A 21992-nucleotide genomic window follows, 5' to 3' on the forward strand; every position below is an offset into this window, starting at 1 on the left:
TTTTCTAAATGTATTAATGTTGTATCTGTGATATGTTGTGTTATTAAAAAGTGATGCATCACCACTATCAGTGTTGATTCCGTTCCCACTGAAGCATCCACGACGTCACAACGTATTCGACGTTACAAAACAAACAGCTAAGGGACTAAAATTTAACATCCAGGTAAACTTAAGCAAACTTGACAATGTTAGCAAAACGTTAAGGAGTAAGATAAAAAAGAATATTTTATTACTTTTAATTAATGAGAAAATTGAGTTTGCATGTTTTTAATCAAGGAATGATAATTAGATGTATATCATGACAAATATAATATTAAAGAGTCTTCAGTATGAGGGTCATTAATATATTCTAGAATGTTGTTTAGTCTTTTTTTACTTCAAGTAGGAAAATGCCGATTCACATAGCTAAGTAGATGCGAACAAGAATCAATATATTTGCTACATTAGGTGATACTTGAGTATTTTGTTTCGGTCCCATACTTCCAAAAATCATCTTCAAGTATCTTGGTTGCTTCGTCAATCCAAGAGGCTAAGGCCTCATTTTTCTCTTCATTTAAGGATTTTCTTTAAGTAACACTCTATGCGTGGCTTCTCCACCTGGGGATTACTGGAGGCCCGAAAATAGCGTGATAAAATTCACGATGATGCCGACCTATTAATGTATCAAAATATCTATATTGTCAGATTTCTGTACTTAACAAAAGCCTGGGTGCTGAGTAATAATTGCAGTTGAAAACTCATTCACATCTGTATTTCTAGTGCGTTGTACCGCTCTAACCCTAACGCCGCTCTAATTGTAAGTAAAAGCTTGGTTCTGTATTTATCGTGCCGTGTAATCGGTTTCTGTTTTTAACATTGTATGCCATCGATCAAAATGGGCTTCGCGATTGAGCGGTCGATTGCGATTGCCTTGTTGGCTATCCCGATGGTATAGCATGCAGTAATGGTACTGGTATTTGAAGTCTGTCCTTGTGCCACATAAGCTTATATGTGACAGTTCAACCAGTTCCAAATTAGAACTAGTCTCATCTTTCCATAGGATGTTCCATGGCAAGGTGTCTGGTGTCTCAGAAGCCATTCTGTCCCCCAAACAAAGAGAAATATTAGCACGCAACTTAAAAGAAAAATGTTGAGGTTTTAATTGCTAGATCGCACATATCTTACATAAACACCAGTATAAAATGTGTGACAACATGCAAGGAAGAGGCCATTTCACAGATCTAGCGCTTGTAACAAAAGTTTGGTGCTGCAACGAGCAAGGACGTTTGCAGCAATTGCACATAAACATTTTTATTATTACATGTTAAAGTTTAGTGTTTGTTTACTCATGTTTGTTTTCGATAGACTTTATATCTCTCAGCAGCTACAATATTATTAAGGTTGTGAAAAATAACTTCATCAGCCTACGCTCTAACTTCTATTAAGAAACCATTATCAAAAAAAGTCTTTATTAATTGCTGGATTTCCTCCTATAAACACAAGAAGAACGTTCTTATAACTGGCATGATTTTCTTATTGAAAACTTCTGATGTAAAAAATATGGGCTTCGTCGTTTCCGGAAATATATTCCTCATGCTCTGAATAAACATACAGAAAAGTTTCAATAATATGCGACCATTAGAATCAAACTGAGATGTCTGCAAGTAGCTTAATTATAACCATAGATCACAAATACCTTAATTATAACCATAGGTCACAAATGCCTTAATTATAACCATAGGTCACAAAAGACATAACAATTCAATGTAAGAATTTGTTTAAAATCCTTGATAAAATGCGGACAGTATAACATTTTTTAATTTAAAACTGGTAGAGTTTCAGAACTCAGAATTTTGAAATAATAAAATGTCAAAATGTATAATAACTCTTTAGAAACAAAATATAATTCTATAATTCATAATATCTAATTAACATTGTGTTACAATATTAAAACTGGGCAAATATTTTTTGTCAAGCACAAATAATTATTTTATTCAGATGATTTTTAATCATGCTGAAAAAATGTTTTATTAGTTAAGGTGATGAAATGTACTTAATAGTTTCGAAGTAACTATTTCAATGAAAATAATAAGCATTTCACAGAAAAATCAGAATGCTGAACACTAAAACTTTAAGAAGATTGAGAAAATTCTTACTGAAATATTGTTTAAAAAGTTTTGTAAGCAAATATTTAGAAATGTTTTAAATTATTAAGAAAGTTCAGTTTTCCTAAACATTACTTTGAGAACTTTGCATTAAATAAAGCGTTTATTACTTTTGTATATATTACATTTATTTTAAACTCACCTTGCATGTTAAATGCATCCAAATGTCTGTATCTAGCCATCCACCAGTGCGGAGGGTTGCTTTCTGTAACATTATGTTAGGTGTGTAAGATGAAACTGTGTACGTTACTTTTAGAAAATTTTTATTAGGAATAGAGTACGGATGGTGTGAGGCGAGAAACAAAAGCTGCGTGTTATAAGGCTGGCAAAAGATTTCATTCCATATCTAATGCGAAGTAGCCATGCAGAATAAATGCAGTAAAGTAATTGTGTAATTGAGAATAAGAAACACAGAAAGGTAGCAAAGTTCTACGTCTAAAATATATAAAAATACCGAAACATTATTCCACAGGTAACATATTAATATAAATGTCTCTTAAACTATTTGAAAGTTTTAAGATGGTAAACTCAGTACTACCGAGTTTCAATGTCGGTTGTTTCGTTTGTTTGTAAAATTAGTTTCAAATAAATATCTACTTCCAAATAAATTAGTATTCCGGAAGCTTCTTTCTTCTAAGATTTAAGATCAAATATATTTCATTATTTTCTTTCATATTTGATATATTGCGTCAACCAGAAGACAGAAATTATTTTCAAGCTTAGTTAGCTAATAAGAAATAAAGTCATTTTTATTGCATATTATTTGTAAATGCGATGTATGTGTTTGCAATATTCTTTTCAGTCAGATGTTTTTTAAGAACTGGTAATTTTATATTTAGCTTAATTTACATTAATATTTATGGGATTAAATTTCGTGCTTTTTTATACCCGATTATAGTTGGTAACATATGGGTTAAAATACACTTGAATTTATTCAAAAAATTGTTATCTTATGGATTGATAATAACGCAAGAAGTAATGACTTAAAATTATAATAAAAATATAAATAAGTAAGGATTTTTTTTTTTTTGTCTTAAGCTGATAAGTTTGTTCAAAGAAACTTATTTAGCACTCGTGCCGAGTTTTCGAATTTAGAAAACAAAACCGTACCATTAATATATGATAAAACTTAAAGAAATGCAGTTTTGTTTCTTTTCATTACCGCAAAGCCTGCCTGAGGGTAAGGATGCCTTCGTGAAAGACTTTCTAAAGGAAGCTGACTCGTATACAAGTTACACATGGGGAAAACACGAAAATGCCCATGCAGCCAGCCCGTTCGCAGGATTCGAAACTCGGGTCGAACTACTAGTTTTCAGCGACTTTACGCTCGGCCGCTGGTGGGCTAGAGAAATGCAGTACTTCTGAACATAAAAATATTAGCAATTAATGTAATGGGAAAAGTTAATGAATGGGAGTTAGTATTCAACTGAAATAAATGTATTTTAACTGACAAAGTACTGAGTAATAAAATATATTTCATATAAAAGTACATGCTAATGATCAATGGCCTAAAACAAATTAACAAGGTACCGCAAAATAAAACGTTTTCTACAATTCGTTTAAAAGTAAAAATATCATAAAAATGTTCTGGAAATGTCAATAAAATTAACTGCAGTAGATCTGATAAAATATGCATATAATATCAGAAAACATTTACTAAAACATGTATCTAGCAGAAATCTAAGATTAAAAAATGTAAGCGGAAGTTATATCACTAGCCTAAAGGTACTAAACTATTTAAATATACTATATCTTAAATCCATGCACTAAAACGACAAAAGTACACTGAGATATTTTCCAAAACACAATCAAAACATAAAGTGATGCAAAATTTTCTTGAGTGCATTCTCAAAAATGAAAACATTTCAAATGCATTTAATAGCTTTATATTTGAAACCCAGATCTGTAATAACAGTAATTTAAAATAATAGAGCACTACACAATTTTGATTAAAAATAAGGCTCATATAACTGTGAAACATTTGTAGCTAATCCATGTTTTTATATATTGCAAACAGCTAAATATTGCTTGTTCAGGAAAACAAATATGCTCAGCATGCAACATATTTTATACTTCTGATTTGGTTTACTGTTGTGATGATGAAAACAATTTTTATAGTTTTATACTGAGAAATTTATCAATATGGAAAATATTATAGAAAGTGTTTTAAAATATTTTAAAAACACTGGAGCAGTTTCAAACGAAATGTAGAAATTACATGACTTCCAAAGAGATCAAGAAGCTTTCTTGCCCTAATCAAGCAAGACATGCCTTATTTGGCATTGTAATTTGAATAAGGAAATGCTGTGAATTCTTTGAAACTTTTATATTTTATAAAACTCTGTGACATTTATTATTTCAAACTAAAGTTTCATGACTGGAATTCAATGAAATTTTCCCTTAACAACTTATATCTTTGAACCATAAAATCAGTTGGTATTTATAAATATTTCAGAATTTAAATAATTTAGACTTTCAATATTTAAAATTTTTTATTTGCACTTTTTGTAGATTGACATTTTACTGCATCTTAATTTTCCGTATAATGTTTGTAGGATTAATTAATTAATTATGCATTATAAGTGATAAAAATCAGCTAACTAATGATAAAATCGATTTCAGCAAACTAAGTTAGGCTTTTAGTTGTAGTTTATTTAAGAAGTTTTTAGTTCATCAAACTAATGCTAACATCTATTTATATTGAGATATTTGTAAACGCATTCTTACTGGTTAAAAGGAAGTGTAGCTTTCTGTCACGTCCGATACATTCATTAGCTTTCAGCCAGGTCCGAGTTATTCTGAAACTTAATCCCATTCTTTATGTTACTTTTGATTGGTTATTTATTGTGTCTTGTTTATGATTTGTCAAACCATGATCTGTTATAAAGTTATATATATGACCTCTGTAACCGCTTATCTCTGGGTAGGCTGCTGTAGTAGTAGTTGAGTTCAGTTAAAAACCAGTTCGTTGAGTTAGATTAGGGTTTTTAGCCAAGTTTTGAATTGTTTTGTTTGACAAGGACTATAAATTTATAAAAATACTATTGTGTATTACTTCATTATAGGTTCAGCGTCAAAACTCTGATTTCACCTGACTGTTTTGCTCATCGTTTCATCATGGAACGTATGATTGATTTCATTAGCGCTGAAATTACGAATCTGCAGTGCATAGAGGAAGCAGATGGTTCTCTTAGTGAAGAAGATGCCAGGGATCACCTATTTTTTCAAAGACTAAAACTTTTCATAGAAAATGAGATCACCCAGAAAAGAACCGCCGCTGCACCGAAGCCTAATATCTGTGCTGCTAAAATATTTGATGATGAATTTCCGACTCTTGGTCAGATCAAACCTAACTCTCGAAGAGCCAACAGCCCAGCACGTTCTGATGAGAAAGGCTCCAAAAAATATAAAGCCGTAGACGAGGATAGCAGCGATTCTGATACAGGACCCAGAGGAGACACCACTATACGTCTAAGAAAGCCCGTCCGGAAAACCAACTCCTCGGATAATTCTGATTCGTCGAGAATATTGCCTCCGGAGACGACTGCAAATGAAACTTCCGAAAATATGGAAACGGTCCCTAACGAATCTCCAGCTCAAGACGCAGCCAATCTGGATGCAGCACCTTTTAAAAGAACACTGCCGATAATAATTAAAGACCAAAGGAAACATTTCATGTTCCTCAAAGCCTTATTAATCGGATATAACCTCTCCATTAACAGAGATTACTACGGACAACTTATTAGCGGAGGAATTAAAATACATGCTCACAATCCTACCATCTACCACCAAATCATTAAAGTACTCAAATATACAGGTGTGTTTTATCATTGTTACGAGCTGCCAGAGACCAGATATGTAAAAGCAGTCATCAGAAGCTTCCCATCTTATATGAAATCGGAAGATATAGAGGAAGAACTCAGAGAAAAAGGATATAGTGTTATCAGAGTCAACCAAATGAAGCGTCGCCGTGACGGAGAAATAATAAATTTACCACTGTTCCTTGTGACTTTAAAAAGAGAGGAAAAAAGCAATGCCATCTTCCATGAACATCTTGTGCTTGGAATGAAAATCAAAGTCGAAGGTTATAAAGGAAGAGCTGGGCCCTTACAGTGTTTTCGCTGTCAAGGATTCCACCACTCTGAAAGTAATTCTCATCACGCCCCGCGCTGTGTTCGCTGCGGTGAGGAGCATGAATCTTTCACATGCAAAAAAGATAAAACTACTCCTCCAAAGTGTGCGAATTGCCTTATGGAAGGACACACAGCAAACTACAGAGGATGTGAAAGCTTTCCTAAGACGAAAACTTTCTCTCAACCGAAACCATTCACAGATCGAATCATCACAAACAAATCATACGCTGAAGCCTTAAGCTCTGGATTAGCCCCTGTATCTCTCATGGATGCTGTGAATCCCATCCGTTTTGTCATCTGGAATGCCAATGGCCTCCAGAACCGTTTATATGAACTTCATAATTTTCTACAGTATCATGATATTGATATGGCTGTGATTACCGAAACGCATGCGCAACAGTGTCACCGTTTCAGGATTGCAAATTATTTACTTTACAGGTGTGATAGAATTAGTCACCGTGGTGGAGGTGTTTGTATATACGTTAAACGCACGTTACAATCATGTTTAATTAAGGAAAGCAGAGACTTAAACTGGGAACTAGTTACAGTTTGTGTGACGCTACCAGTTTTTAAAAATATTTATTTCAGTGCTCTATACAACCCGCCTAATAACTTAGTGATAGCTTATTAAATGTGATTAAATGTGGCTTAGTGATAACTTATTAAATGCTTTTTTGCCAAGTGATATCCCGACCGTCCTTGCAGGAGACTTAAATGCAAAGAATATTGCCTGGAACTGTCGACGATCCAATGCAAAGGGCAAAATTTTATATAATTACATACTTAATAATCCTATTGTAATTCATGCACCAAATGATTATACTTATCGTCCAGATAGACCCGAGTACTCTGATATATTAGACATCGCTTTGTCTACCAGTACTATTCCTATTACTACTAAAGTACTTCAAGAACTTTCATCTGACCACCTGCCCGTTATCGCTTATCTGGGAATTACTAAAACTGAAGCTCGTACTCTTAACACAATTACTGACTGGTATGTTTTTGGAAATCTTATGAGTGATCGTATTACTCCTCTCTATAACCTTAACACAGTGCAAGGAATTGAAAATGCGGTTTCTGCACTTACTGAAAATATTAAAAGTGATATTTCAGAAGCAAATGACACTAAACCACTTAAAGATATTAGCCTTCGACTCCCTAATTACATTCGCATCAAGATTAGACAACGTAACAGAATGAGAAAATCCTATCACGTGACCTGGGACCCACGAATGAAACGCGAAATCAATAAACTTAATAAAGAAATTCAGAAAGACATAAAAAATTATAGAGAAGAATTACGGTTCGAAAAATTAATTAATATTGACACTAGAGATGGGTCATTATGGACTTTAATTAAGAATCTTAAATCTCACTGTACTACTAATCGCCCTCTTACCCATAATGAAGCTCTCGCAGTCACTCATCAGGATAAAGCAAATGTGTTTGCGACCTACCTAGAGGAACAATTTACACCCAATGAATGGCCAAATAATAAGGACTTTGAACATAGCAAATTGACACATGTCAAAGACTGGTTATATTCCCCCACTGCTAGAAACTTAATTAAATTCACCAACCCAGCTGAGATTAAAGAAATTATCAAGAAACTTCATCCCAGGAAAGCACCGGGAATAGATGGCATCACAAATAAAGCTATGAAATGCCTTCCCAGAAACACTATCGGAATAATAGCAAGTATTTTTAATGCTTGCCTTACATCCTCATACTTCCCCAAATTATGGAAAACTGCTAAGGTCATCTTAATACCAAAACCTGGAAAAAACCACTCACAAGCTGACGGATACAGGCCCGTTAGTTTACTGCCTGTATTAAGTAAAATATTTGAAAGAATTATTCTCAGCCGAATGAAAAATTATCTTCAACTTCTTCCGCCAGAGCAGTTTGGCTTTAGAGAGAAGCTCTCGACTGCAAAACAACTTCTTCGTATTACGGAGTATTCTGGAGCTGCTTTACATAATAAATTGAATGTTGTTAGCCTCATGCTGGACGTAGCGAAAGCTTTCGACCGCGTCTGGCATGAGGGACTCATTGCAAAACTAATCAACCTTAATTTTGAAAGAGAAATTCTTCTGATCATCCTCTCATTCATCTCGGACAGGACTTTTAAAGTGTAAGGGAAAGGAGCTTACTCCACAGAACGTAATATGCAAAGTGGACTACCTCAAGGGTCTTGTTTAGGCCCTGTACTCTATTTCTTTTATGCTGCAGACTTCCCTAAACCCAACAGTAACGACTTTATCCTTGCATGTTACGCAGATGATACTGCCCTGGCAGTTAAGTCTGCGAACATTAACTTCGCTATTAAGAAATTACAAGCCTTCATTCCAAGTATCGAGTCATGGTGCGCGAATTGGAAAGTGAAGATTAATGCTCAAAAATATCAATTATTGATCATTCGCAGAAGGAAAAGAAACAAGCAACTGGAGAATCACCTTCTCCTCTTTAATGAAAGAGTTCCTATAGTGAAACGTGCCAAATATCTCGGAGTCACTCTTAATGATCGTCTTACTTGGACTGACCATATCAACAATGTTCGAACCACTGCACTAAAAATTATCAAGTCTTTGCTTCCTATACTCAGTAAATACTCTAGAATGGATTTGGGGAAGAAAAGACTTGTTTATCTCTCCACAATTAGACCTATTTTGACTTATGCATCTCCTGCCTGGGCGGCAGCCAAAGACTCAGATGTAAACAAACTCCAAATCGTTCAAAATAAACTCCTGCGTATTATCACGAACGCACACTATTATGTCCGCAACAAGACCCTCCATGAGGACCTCAAAATCGATACCATCGCGGTACATCTGCGAAAACTTAACGATAAATTCTTCAAAAATGCGCAAGAATGTAACTTCATGAATCATTTCATTATGAAGTTCTCACCGATGATCGATTTCTTCGACCTTTCGCAGCCTACATACTCAGTGGAAACGAAAATTTCCCCACCTAATACCAAGTTAGTGGAAATTTTGATATGTACATAGTGATTTGACTCTTATTTTCTTTTTTCGTTTACTTTACTCCAGAATACTGCTTTTCTTCAATATTCAAGAAGCACTTCTAAAAGTCAGCGCCTGGGAGAGTGACCTCCCACGTGACCTAAGAACTTGAGTTCTATGTTCAGCCTTGTTGTAGGACTTTCTGCATTTTTTAGGACTGAAATTTCTGGTATTCCTTATATTTATCATATTGAAGAACATGAGAAAAATAGTGATTTTTCGTTATTGCAACCCATTATTTAATTATTTTACTCTTTTCATCAGTTTTGGACAAGTTTACGCTAAGCAGATCAGAATGCCGGATTCCGCTCACGTGATATGTGACTTATTCTAAGTATACTCTGGGATAGACATTTTGAATTTGTATATATGTATTTTGTGTTAACATTTGTTCTGCATTTATTTTGTTATTTTGTAACTCTTACTAAAGTAAGAGCTTTTCTGAAACATCTTCGACTGTTATAATGAAACCATGATTCTGTTTACACCCCCCCACCACCACCACGTTATCATGGACTCAGAACTTCAACTTACAGGACTGCTAGACTGTATTATGTGATGAAATTTGGTTTATTCCATATGTTGTGACTCTGATGATTACTAGAAAAATTTCCCTTTTATGTAATTATTTCTGCAAATTTGTACAGTTAATGTTTTCTTCAGCATTTCTAACCTGAAATCTCGCAACGAATTAACGACTTCTCACGTGACAAGGTAGTCACGCTCTCTCAACATGTGCAATCCTGACTTAGATCTCACTCGTGTATTCTCCTACTTTCAGCGCTCTATAGCAACTAACTCAGATAGCCGGAACAAAACTTGCAAATCCTGCAAGTTAATCAGCGGCGCATGCAGAGGTACTTGGAACTTGGCTTATCTCTGCTTGTATTATTCTGTTTGTACTTACTTATCTGTGCTTGTGTATCTCTGCATGTAACTCTGCATATCTCAGTAATAAATATTTGTTTTGCGAACCACGGCATTTTCTATGTTTAACAATTTAAAAATCAGAAATATTTATGAAGTTATTAAAATATATTGCATTTAAACATAACATAAACGTCTGCGAAGGAAATTTCCCTAACTCTATATTAAAAATGCAGATTCTATATTAAAAATGCATATTTTATAGTTTTATATGCAACAAATTCTTAAGCACTTCAGCTGAAAAGTACATACTTTAGAAATGAAACTAAGTAATGTGAGACTGTAAACAACAGCAGGAAAGCTAGTTAATTTCTTAAGATTTTATTTAAAAATTTAAAATTTGCATTGATTTCGGCCACATATTTTTATCGTGAAACATGATTATGTCTCTCAAGCCAAATTGATATTTTCAAATATTACAGTTATTAAAGGAAATATTTGAACGGATGTTAGTTTATTAAAGGAATGAGATTACCCATTATAAAGTTTTCCCTAAGATTTTGCAAGCACAGACATTATGTCAAACCCTTATTACAGCCCTGAGCATTTTCGGAATATAAATATTTTCAAAACACGTTTTAATGATGCAACTTATAAAGGTAGCAAAACTTTCAACGGTACTTATCCTCCTATGAAGCAGGATTCATAAACACCCATCTACATCGAACAGCGTAAATGCTAATGAGATGGCTATACGAACGCTAATTGTTCGTTAAATTCTTTCTTGCAGATATAAAATACAAATTTTGCGATTTTATCAACACAAAAACTTGGTTACTTGAAATGGAAAAAATTACAAAATTAAACCAAAAGTAATTTAAGAATTTAAACGAGAGTAGTCAGAATATAACTTAGCTGAATTCAGACATATTGGAAAGTATTTGGAAGATTGTTTAGCCAGAATCCCTTAACATAATTGCAGTGGCAACGCAGGAAGCATAGCAAATTTAAAATCGCGATCATTGAGACTTCAGAAAATTTACTGAAACTCAAATCAACAGATTGAGTGGTAGAAAGTCGTTCACAATATTAATTTATATAAACTTCTGTAAAATATTACACTTATATACAGTTTGATTTACGTAAATAACATGTAACATACATAAATATTTTCTCGTTATGAATTTGGAGAGCCATTTGGGTGTTTGATGCTCGAGATGTGAAAAATGTGCAGTGCCCTTGCCGGGATTCGAACGCTGGACTATTTTTCTAATTACACCATGAAGGCACGAGGAAAGGAAATAGAAATACCTTATAAATTTGTCAAGGAAATTCTATGAGATTCTCAAAGAATTTTTCAGTATAATTTCGCTCTTATTATCTATTAAAGTAATTTAATTTTTCAAAATAGTAACAATATATTAATACACTGATAGATGTATTAAAAATATTAATGTTATATTTTATACTATTAAAGTAAATTATGTATTAGAAACTGATAGTGCTCATAACATAAATATAAAAATATGGATCTCTGCAAAAATGTATTAATTTAAGAAGATATACAGCATGGTTATAAAATAATTCTTTTCTTGTTTGAAGGCATCTGCAGCTAAAGCTAATGAAAGGAATGAAACCAAATTTCCTACGTAGACTGTAGGAAGTATGGGCAAACGAATTCCGGGAAAAAATAGTACTTAAAATAGCTGATAGAAGAGAATCTGACACATGCGCTCGAGAAAATGCTCACAAGTTAGGTATATTATGAAAAGTCTCTAGTATGTGACAGCAGCGCTTATTCCTGTTAAAAAGTGTAAAATGAACTTTGAGTTAGGAGTTCTTTAATTCACTACTGATTCGTGCTTAATATATATGTCCTACGTATCTGGACGTGCTTTACTCATAAAACTGTTTTACATTTACTGAGTCCAATATAGCTTTGGGTGTTGAGGAATTTAGAAGGCTTCATAATGAACATAAAGATCCAATGTCTGTTTATAGGCCTAAGAGGTATGATGCAAAATTCGAGGAAACTGGATTGCCAGGGATTGGAGCCAGAAGATAACAAAAAGCAGTATTAGACGATGCAGTAACATAATTTGCTACTGCATTGTTCGATAGCACAGAAACAATCAGTGATCCAGTTGCTTGTGCAATAGCTTGCCAAAGCGATATGCCTTATGCTATTCTCGGGAAAATCTTACGGAAAATGTTGCATTTCTATCCGTATAAGGTCAGTTGTGCGCAAGAATTATGAATCATATATTATGATAAGCGCCTGTCTTTCGCTCTAACGTTTCTTGACTGAATGGTAATCGACAGTTATTAGTTTTGGAAATATCGCGGGAAGACGAGGCTCAGTTTTAAGTGAATGGTTCCGTTAATATTCACAACTGCCAAATTTGAGCATTTGAAAGGCTTACAGTGATTTATTAGTGCCACTTGATCCTGCAAAAGTAACCGTATGGTATAGATTTACGAGCAGTTTCATAATAGGACAAAAATAATACAGAATAACACTCTTACATGTTTTGTAATTGTGGCGTGACTGGTGAGAAATATCGGCAAATACTAAAACATTTTGTCTTTCCTGAATTGTCGCATATGGTATTTGGACTAGACTGTTTTTACTCAGAATGGAACGTGGTCCCATATTCTTCTTCTACACAGAGTCTTTTACTTCAACAATTCGGTAATGAAAGAGATATCAACCAATATTTTACTACAAGAATTGCCGCCTTGTTCGTTGGACATCTTCCCATATGGCTTTTGGCTGTAAGGGTAGCTTAAATCTCTTGTGAAAACTGGTTGTTAAAAACCTCAGTTCTTTGAAAGAGAAGATGAGACGAACTATTACAAACATCCATACTAACAGTTTACGCTCAGTAATAGAGAACGGCGTACACCGGGGCGGCAGTATCTTGTATACAGGGAAGGGGTGAACATCAGAAATGCCGCACGTAATTCCGGAGACCCAATGATGATTCATAAAAGATTGTTAAAGATTATTTTCTATGCGTTTCGTCCTGTCTATCATTTATTTCTATACGTGCATTTTTTTATTACTGAAGCATCAGCGAAATCAAATGTAGTCCATTTTCTGGGAATTCATTGCAGTTGCTTATCCATTTTCGGCTCTAACAGAGACAAAATCTCTCTTATTGGCGATTTTTTATCTTAATTTCTTTTCAAAGAGTTTTTTCCATGCCTTCCAGAACCTGCACTTGAAATTTATTTGGTTTCATTCCCTTTATTAATTTTTGCTAAAGTTGTCTTTAAACAGGAAAATTTATTTTATAACATATTGTGTTTTATTAATATGCTTGGATTACTATAGAAACAACTTGCATCATTTAGCAAGATTTTACCTCATTTATAAAATATTAAATACATTTGCTTAAATAATATTTAGTTTAAAGTTACTTGTAATTTAAATGTCGTAGTCATTACTCAGCGTAGCCTTGCATTAAAGTTTATTATAAATATAATTTCATTGAATGTTATAGGAAAAACTAAAATAAAATATGTAGAGATAGAAAACAAGTGGTATATTAAATTATTTGGCTGCTAATGCCTAAAATGTACAAGATTTTAATGAATGTATCTAACGAAGAAAGAAAAACATGCAGCACGAATGAATTTAGGTATATTTGGTTCCAAATTGCAATTATATATCATGCTTTTGTCTCTTTATTCTTACTTCCTTTTACGAAGTAAAGGAAGTATTCTAATCATGAAAACTTTCAGGTATCGTATTTCAACGAAAATATCCATTTCAGCCGTTCTCGAAACCATACAAACAGAGTAAAGAACTGTTTTTGTCATGGATTTTAAATGTACAGAACAGATTTTTTTTTCTTGACGTCTGCTCGGTATGTATCTCATATTACTCAAGAACGAGTAGCCGTTAAACGTTGAAATTTTGCATATGGGACTGCTATACCATGTAGTTGTGTACCTCTGTTTTTCGTTGAAATCGTCTGCACTAATCGTATATAAATACATATATTCCCCTTCTCTTACCTGGCTCGGTGAGCTTAGTTTTTTATTCTTATATGCTGGTAAATTCTGAATTTTTTCCTTTAAAAGTGATTGAATTATATGGTTTTTATGTTCCGGTTAAGGTTTTCATATCTTTACTTAATTTGCATGCAATAGTTGTAGAATTAATTATCAACAATTTAAGAGTTTACATGGCGAATTAAGCCTAACGAACAGCCATTTGTTTATATTTTAAACTCAGTAGCATAGTCAATTAAGTCGGCTTCTGCACCTTCAATGTCTTTATGCCGAGTGGGACGAGTAAACTTTCAGTTTTGAGCACCGAAAAATCTGGCTGCTTACCACTGGCCGAATTGCTTGTTTTCGTGTAGACACTCTAATTGTTATTGTAAAAGTTGTTTTTTTTTTAACTTCATTTGGTTGTTTATGTTTTTACAATTTTTAATAAAGATGTTTTGAGTTTTTATGTATTTTTGCTTTGCCGCGACGTGAGCAATGGATTCATTGAATGAGAAGTATATCCCTAATGAAATTCGAAAAAATAAGTTTAAATGAAATGCTGCAAAAATTGTGTATAATGTAATAGGCCATATAAGGAAGTCATGTGATGTGCAGATCAGATTATTATTTTTGTTTTGTTTGTTTGCAGAGACGTGTCGGTGTATACGTTTCGGGATATAAATATTATTCAGAATTACACTTTTTAAAAAAATTCTAGCCTACTATATGTAAATAGATGTACTTAAAAATAGCAGGCAAAGGAAGAATAAAATAAAAACATGTGCATCTAACGTAATTTGGTGAACATGCTCAACTTACCTAAGTTTGGATGCGTAGCTGCGGGTCTAAGCTTTTCGAATCTCACAGTTGGACGGTGACCTTGAAATGTTCTTCTGAATTGATGAACTTTATTTTCCCAGTTTTCATCACTAAAATATGACAACATAATCAATTGAAAAATTACTTTGCGTAATTGGATAAGAAAGAAATAAATATTTAATATTTAAAGATTATAAAAGTAATAATTTGAGGTATTCAATTTATTGCCAAAAGTAAAGTTGTAAGTTCGGTTAAATGCAACCTCGATTAAAGAGTTTATGAGAATTTTCAAATCAAATCACAATTACCTTTAGCAAGATGGACAACGCTGATAATATAGCAACAGGAACCAACCGTAATATCAAGATTTTGTAATCAAATAATTTGGTCATTTTTTTTTCAAACAGAACTGCTGAACTGTAAATTCTATTTCTAACTAAAGAAACATATTTATTGAAATCATGTACTATTTTATTTAAATTTGTTGATAGCTTACCATATCACAACTACGAATCTATAAAATCATTCTGTTGTGTAAAATTCGAAGTTGATTGGAAACAAGAATCTTTTAGTCTAATAAATAAAATCTTTCAGTTTAATAAAATTCGAAGTTGATTGGGAACATAAATCTTTTAGTCTAATAAATAAAATCTTTCAGTTTAATAATATGTCGGGAAATAAATCGCTTAATATTTGGAACAATATGCAAGAAAAGCCATTTTCATTCTTTAATTCTATCTTCTAACATCCGAATGAGAGTTCTGAATAAATTTAAAGCATTCAGAGATTTTATAGTAAGGCTTAATTTAGGAGTAATAAACATAAAAATCCAACATGAATCTAAATGAATAATATACAATAATAATTTAATTTTTCACTCTTATTTATAAACTAAGGAGGCACAAGACATTTACAGAAAGGGTGATATTTATAAATAAGTTGTTTACAATAGGCAACCATTTTCATCCAAACGTACTTCTTCACTAAATCAAAACCAAAGAATATGACGCTAATTTTGCCACAACGTTCAAGATCTGACATGCAATAATTTAGAGAAGAGTCAAACTTTTAAATAATAACTCATTTCATCTCAGCTAATATGCATACCTCTTTTACGGTAGAGCAAATGTATTAAAATAATTTAGAAGGCCCAGAATATTAGGAGGCACACAAATTCAGGGATTTTAACACACAAAAAAAACGTATTTAGGAATTTAAACATGTATGGTTTTTGGGTAAATTTTGATCATAGATTCTAAACTAATTGAAATTTTTCCTTTTGGTAGCTTACTGAGTTTCGCGTTCATAGATAGCATAAATTCACGAGCTCTGAAAAGACCGTATTAGATTTATTTCAGGTCTTTAACAATAGGCAGACGAAATCAGAAGAAGGGTTAAATAACTCTTTTATTGGACCACAAAGAAATAACATTCAAACCCACTTGGGTTTACATAAGCCAACACTTCTGGCTTAATTTACTGAAATAATGTTGAACTTTAAACAAAACTTAAATTAGACTAGCCTAACAGCTCACATAATAAAGTAAATGCGCAGGAAGGCTCTGGCCCATATAAGCCGACAGGACAAGCCTAATGGCTAGAAGCATTCAACGCCACATAATCATATCCCTATTAAGGAACGGTAACAACGTGGCCTTAAACAGGCAGAACACGATCTAAATTCAGCTTCCGAAATCTTCGCTTAAATAGCATTTCTTTCTTCCATAATCTGAATAAGCGTAAGGTAACAAATTTACATTCTGGCATGGAGAGCGACAGGAAAATTGCTTTGACTCAAAATTAACTATTAGTCAAACTAAATAAATAAATCCTCACAAGCTTATAAAATAAATTTATGTGAAACAAATATTTGTCTGGTCGTCTTTGTGATTTTCAAAATGATACCTTCATTGCTGGATTCAAATTGAATTTCTTGCGTGTATAAAACTCGTCAATATAGACTACTGAAGACGGTCAAAGCTTTGAAAGAAAATCTCTATTAGACTAGTTATTTTAGGTCCTTTATATAAATGAATGTGTATCACTATAAAAATTCCCAACTGTTTTAAATTAGTAACATAAAAGTTAACTTTTATTAAATTATATAATGCCAAAGAACTGGAAGAAGGTAGTTTATTTTAATCCATATTTGTCTGAAACAACTACTTTGAAATGAAAAGGGAATCTTTTATGTCAAGTATATTCTGAAATTGTCTCTGTTATAGAAGATCAGCTAATGATAAAAATGGCATATATGTCAAAAATAATAACTGCAGTATTTTGCAATTCATTTAAGTAATATAAATACGAAAAATTTCAATATAGACTATTAATAGCTGTTGCTTAAATCGACAAAACAATTAAGTATAATATAACACATATAGAGAATATAGTGTAGTTGATGATAAAATATTTGTTTTATTTTTCATTGGTATCTGCCGAAAAAGAATTGAAAAATATGAAACATAAATCCCTAGCAGAATAGCTGGAAGAAAATTTGTTTACAGTTTTTAGGTGAAAGCATGAAAAATATATTTCGTAAACATGAAAAGATACGAAATAAACATTCGTATTAATTTTTCTATAACTTCAGTAAAGTAACAATGTACATTCTGCTGCATACCACTTGATATTCATGAAGCATCAGATTGCACTATGAAAAAAGCGGAAAGTTTACATTCTGCTGCATACCATTTGATATTCCCCTTGTATCAGATTGCAGAATAAAAAAAAATAGGAAAGTTTACATTCTGATCAAAAAGCTAAAAGAATTTCTGATCTAGAACAAGATTAAAAAATCATATATTATGTCTTTGATAGATTTTGCTTCCTTTTTTTCGGGAAGCAATCATATATGGAATTCTGATATCATTCTTTATTTCTAAATTCAATATATTTGATTGTGATTCCCATGTTTAAATTGAAACATACTTTTTATTCCCTTATTTTAGGGCCATGATTATCAAAGTAATAAGAAATATACATTTAAATTTCTTCCTAACTAAAGCTCAGATGAATTATATACATGCAGAGTGAAAGTATCTGTATATTTATCTATTTTAACTGAAATATTCTCTTTTTTTTTAAAAGTATTTTACATTAGAAAAGTAAATAGTTTATTAAGATAAAATAATACGCTGAACAAGTATAACAACAAAAGTAAAACAACAAAAGTCAGCGTTATATTTGCAAATTTTCACACGGCTAGTTTCATGGTTTTACCGAAACATCATCCTCGTCTGCAAAAGCGCAAATGAAAGAGATAGGATTAGATAAGATAATCACTATATCTTATCTAGTTCTTTTGTGCTTTGGCAGCTTGTAAGGATCTTAAGTTTTACTAAGGTTTATTTTGTGTTAAAACTATACTATCGTCTCTTATTTTCCACTTCCGCCCAGAATTAAACGCGTCTACTTGTTTATGCAAATTGTACTTGCTAACGCCAAAGTATTTAAGTTGTGGCTTTTTGCCAAGAGCAGAGTTAAATAAAGAGAATGTGAGCCGCCTTGCCACTGCATTTCGCACGAGCTTCTATCCAGCTGCTGTCTATTTTTAAGGCCAGAGGTTTAGTCCTCTCATTATTTTAAACGTGTTGTAGTTTTCAGCAGTTTGCATACTATATACGAGACAATGAATGGGGACGAGTACTCTTTACAGATGAGAGCAGATTCAGTCTGAGTAGCGATTCTCATCGCATACTCATCTGGAGAGAGCAGGGAAGCCGCAATCATCCCTCGAACATCATTGAAAGGGACAGGTATGGAGGTGGCGGTGTTCTCGTTTGGGGAGGCATCATGCTTGATAGTCGTACAGACCTTCACATCTTCGACGCAGGTTCAGTCAACGGGACCCGTTATTGTAACGAGATTTTTCTTCCATATGTGCGTCTTTTTAGAGGCGCTATGGGTCCGCAGTTCCTTTCCATGGACGACAATGCACCATGTCATCGCACAGTAGCTGCCGAACAGCTCTTAGAGAGTGAGGTTATTGAACGTATGGATTGGCCGGCACGATCTCCGGATCTCAATCCCATCGAGCATGTATGGGATTTTCTAGGCAGACGCTTGGCAGCTCGTACCTTACCACCAGTAACGATTCCGGAGCTTCGATTGCCGCTGCAAGACGAATGGGCAGCAATGACTCAACAACTCGTTGACACCCTCATTCTCAGCATGGGCAGACGCTGTGAAACCTGCCTAGCAGTCAGGGGAGATCATATCCCCTATTAAAGACCGGATGTTTCTTGCTGGACACCCATCACAGGGATGTTTCGGCCTTCAGTCGCATTGCGCTCCATGCTACTTTTTCAATAAAGCTTCTTTTTATCCATCTGATTTCTCTTTTAGTAAGTGTTGTATACATTACTCATGTCCTTACGTATTGGGGATCTTACGGTATTAAATGTGTTGATTTGGAAAGCTTTTGTACAAAGTTATATTGAAAAAACCGTCTCGTCCTTAATTTTTGCACACCAGTGTATTTCTTTCAATTCTAATCTTCTGTTGGTTTAAAGTGGTCCGAAATTTTTTCACGGAATTCAAAGTGGTCTGAATAATTTCATTTAAGTAGTTCATAGTGCCAGCATGTCTTTTAACTGGTTAAAATGTAAGCTTGGAAATGCTTAAAAAAGTGTTTAAATCTTAGAATGTTTTTTTAGATTTGTTACTTCCTGTCTGATGTGCTTGGAATTAGCCACAGTTTGCAATTAAAGGCTTAATGAATCTCAAGAAATCCTCAATACTTTAATAAAAATTTCCTTTCTTTTGCTGAATATGAGAACTCTTGCAGCTACCCATTGTAAAATATAATCGACGATCATATTTAAACGTATTCCTTTGCTTCAAATGCTCGAGAAAATGTAAATATCACGTGCGTGAATCTAGCAATATTTGCATTTGACTCTTACAATGAGCTTCCAATCTCTGCTGAAGAAATGTGTGAAGTGTTATCATGTGGAACGGAATAGTTCCTTTTGTAGAGGAAATGAAATGAAAGAATCTTTCCATCTTTACGTTCAGCATTCAGCATGGCATTGTTAGCACAGACATGGGTTTTCTTGCCCAGAAATAGATCTCCATCATGCCAAAACAACCTTATTTGCAATGGTTCTCATCTGGTGACTTTGCTATTTTTTCATGTTTTACGATGCTTCTAGACAATTAAAGATATCCAAAATAATTAGACAGCCACTCTCTGAATATATGAAAAACTTGTTCTGTGTCTCTAAAAACTTCAAGAGCGCCTGACCAAGTGTATATGTTCCAACACATGCTATTTCAAAACTGAGCAGATAATAAATTTTGATATTTCAAGTAAAGTTGCCTTATAAGTATTGTTATGAATTTTTGTGTAAATAATTTCAATAAAACTCTATGTAAATTGTAGTACCTATTGTATAATATAGCATAAAAGACCCTAAAAAGGCAAAGCTTCCCCAGAAAAGTAAGGGTACAAGGGTAGATGCATTTAACAATGAGGTAAATAGCTATCTCGCCAATCGCCCAGCAGCCGATGGTTTTGACCACTGATTTTTGTCGCCAAACTGGCGACATTTGATTCAATTTCTATATAACTATAATACCTATGTGTAATTGTAACTGTATTCGGCTGTTTGTAACTGTTACTGTGTACCTCTTCCAGCCATTTCGAGAAATTAAAAGTACTGGAAGTATCTCGTCGGACGGGGAAAGCTATATAAGACCGGAGAGTGTATCAGTTAGTTTAGTTCAGAGTTTAGCGCAGAGAGATCACTCTTGGAGCTTACGTTTTGAGGATTTTCTATTGTCTTGTGTTTAACGTTCTTAGTAGTTTGAAATGATTATTGTTGATTGTGCTCTGTCGTAATGAGATGTGTGGTATGAATACTTTTGTGAAGAGTTTCAGAACTGTAAAGGGTTTCTTTCGTGAAAATAAATTTTATCTAGCTATCGGTTACGTGTGCATTCAATCACATTACGAACCCGCACACACATAACAGTATTTTCCGCTAACCTTTTGAATAAATATAAGGGCATTTTGGACGTAATTTTTTGTTTCATCATTGTGGTCATAGTTACTTTCCTCCAAAGTGGAAGTTTTTATTTATTATTTTATTTCACCAATTTATTTTTTTTTCCTGTTAAAGTTCAACTATTTGTAAAAGTGAGTACTATGAAAATACCCGGTTCCATATTTATTTCTATTGATTGTCAGGCAGGGAGACATGGGTGACGCTGGAGTTGTGCCTTCGCTGTCATTGTTCTCATCATCCTCAGATATCGAAGGTAGTGTCAGAGACGGAGCACCGTTTCCTTCATCCATCTGAAATAAAAAAATGGAAATTATTAATTAACTACATTAAAGTTCGTATTACTTTGAATCAATACACAGTAAGACATTCACTGCGACTTATTTTCTAAGTAAGATAATGCATTTATTTTATACAGCAATAAATATAATTGAACACATTTAGATAAGTCAATATCATGGGTTAACAAAATTGGCTTCATTTCTTCGATGCGATGTCTTACACATATCCTCACCGTGAGATTCAAGGCATTGTTGCCAGCCATTTCCAAGGTATTATATTTTTGTATTCCAAGGTAAATTAATGCCAGTTTGGTTGTGAATGAAAACGCGAGTATAGCTCATATAGCTGCCTTCTATCACCCCCTAAAGGTCTGCCCTATTGTTCAGATTCATTCTGTAGATCTAGGATCAGCGGTTGCGAAAATAAAGGCCGATTAGGACTTGGGTCAACACGATGTACGTATATGTAAGATACAAAATATTTCTAATTTTAATTGGCTATAACCTCTTTTGTTTTTAATTTAATTTGGAGACTTCCACTCTCTATCTTAAAAATAGCGCTGTAAGTTTAAATTGCGTCATTCAAATTAATCATGCGAACCTACGTAACGCTTAATGCAGATATCCCTTGCCCAATCACTAAATTGTGAACCAAACTTTTTTAACTGGAACTGACACTTTTGACTCCCTTCCTTCTTCCTCTGAATTG

General features: G+C 33.5%; 1 protein-coding gene across 1 annotated transcript in view; it reads right to left on the reverse strand.

The window, feature by feature from the left end:
- The window catches only part of Elk (Eag-like K[+] channel), a 933814-nt gene that overhangs the window by 36007 nt on the left and 875815 nt on the right, over nt 1-21992 (reverse strand). Inside the window, exons 16-18 of the mRNA XM_085810949.1 lie at nt 21156-21295; nt 14995-15104; nt 2287-2349 (exon numbers count right to left, since the gene is read on the reverse strand). Of these exons, the coding sequence (XP_085667075.1) occupies nt 2287-2349; nt 14995-15104; nt 21156-21295 (313 nt within the window). The remainder of the gene's footprint in view (nt 1-2286; nt 2350-14994; nt 15105-21155; nt 21296-21992) is intronic.

Source organism: Stegodyphus dumicola, chromosome 2 (genome assembly GCF_044657685.1).
Source record: "Stegodyphus dumicola isolate Sdum_Otavi_A_Nest chromosome 2, ASM4465768v1".
Taxonomy (NCBI): domain Eukaryota; kingdom Metazoa; phylum Arthropoda; class Arachnida; order Araneae; family Eresidae; genus Stegodyphus; species Stegodyphus dumicola.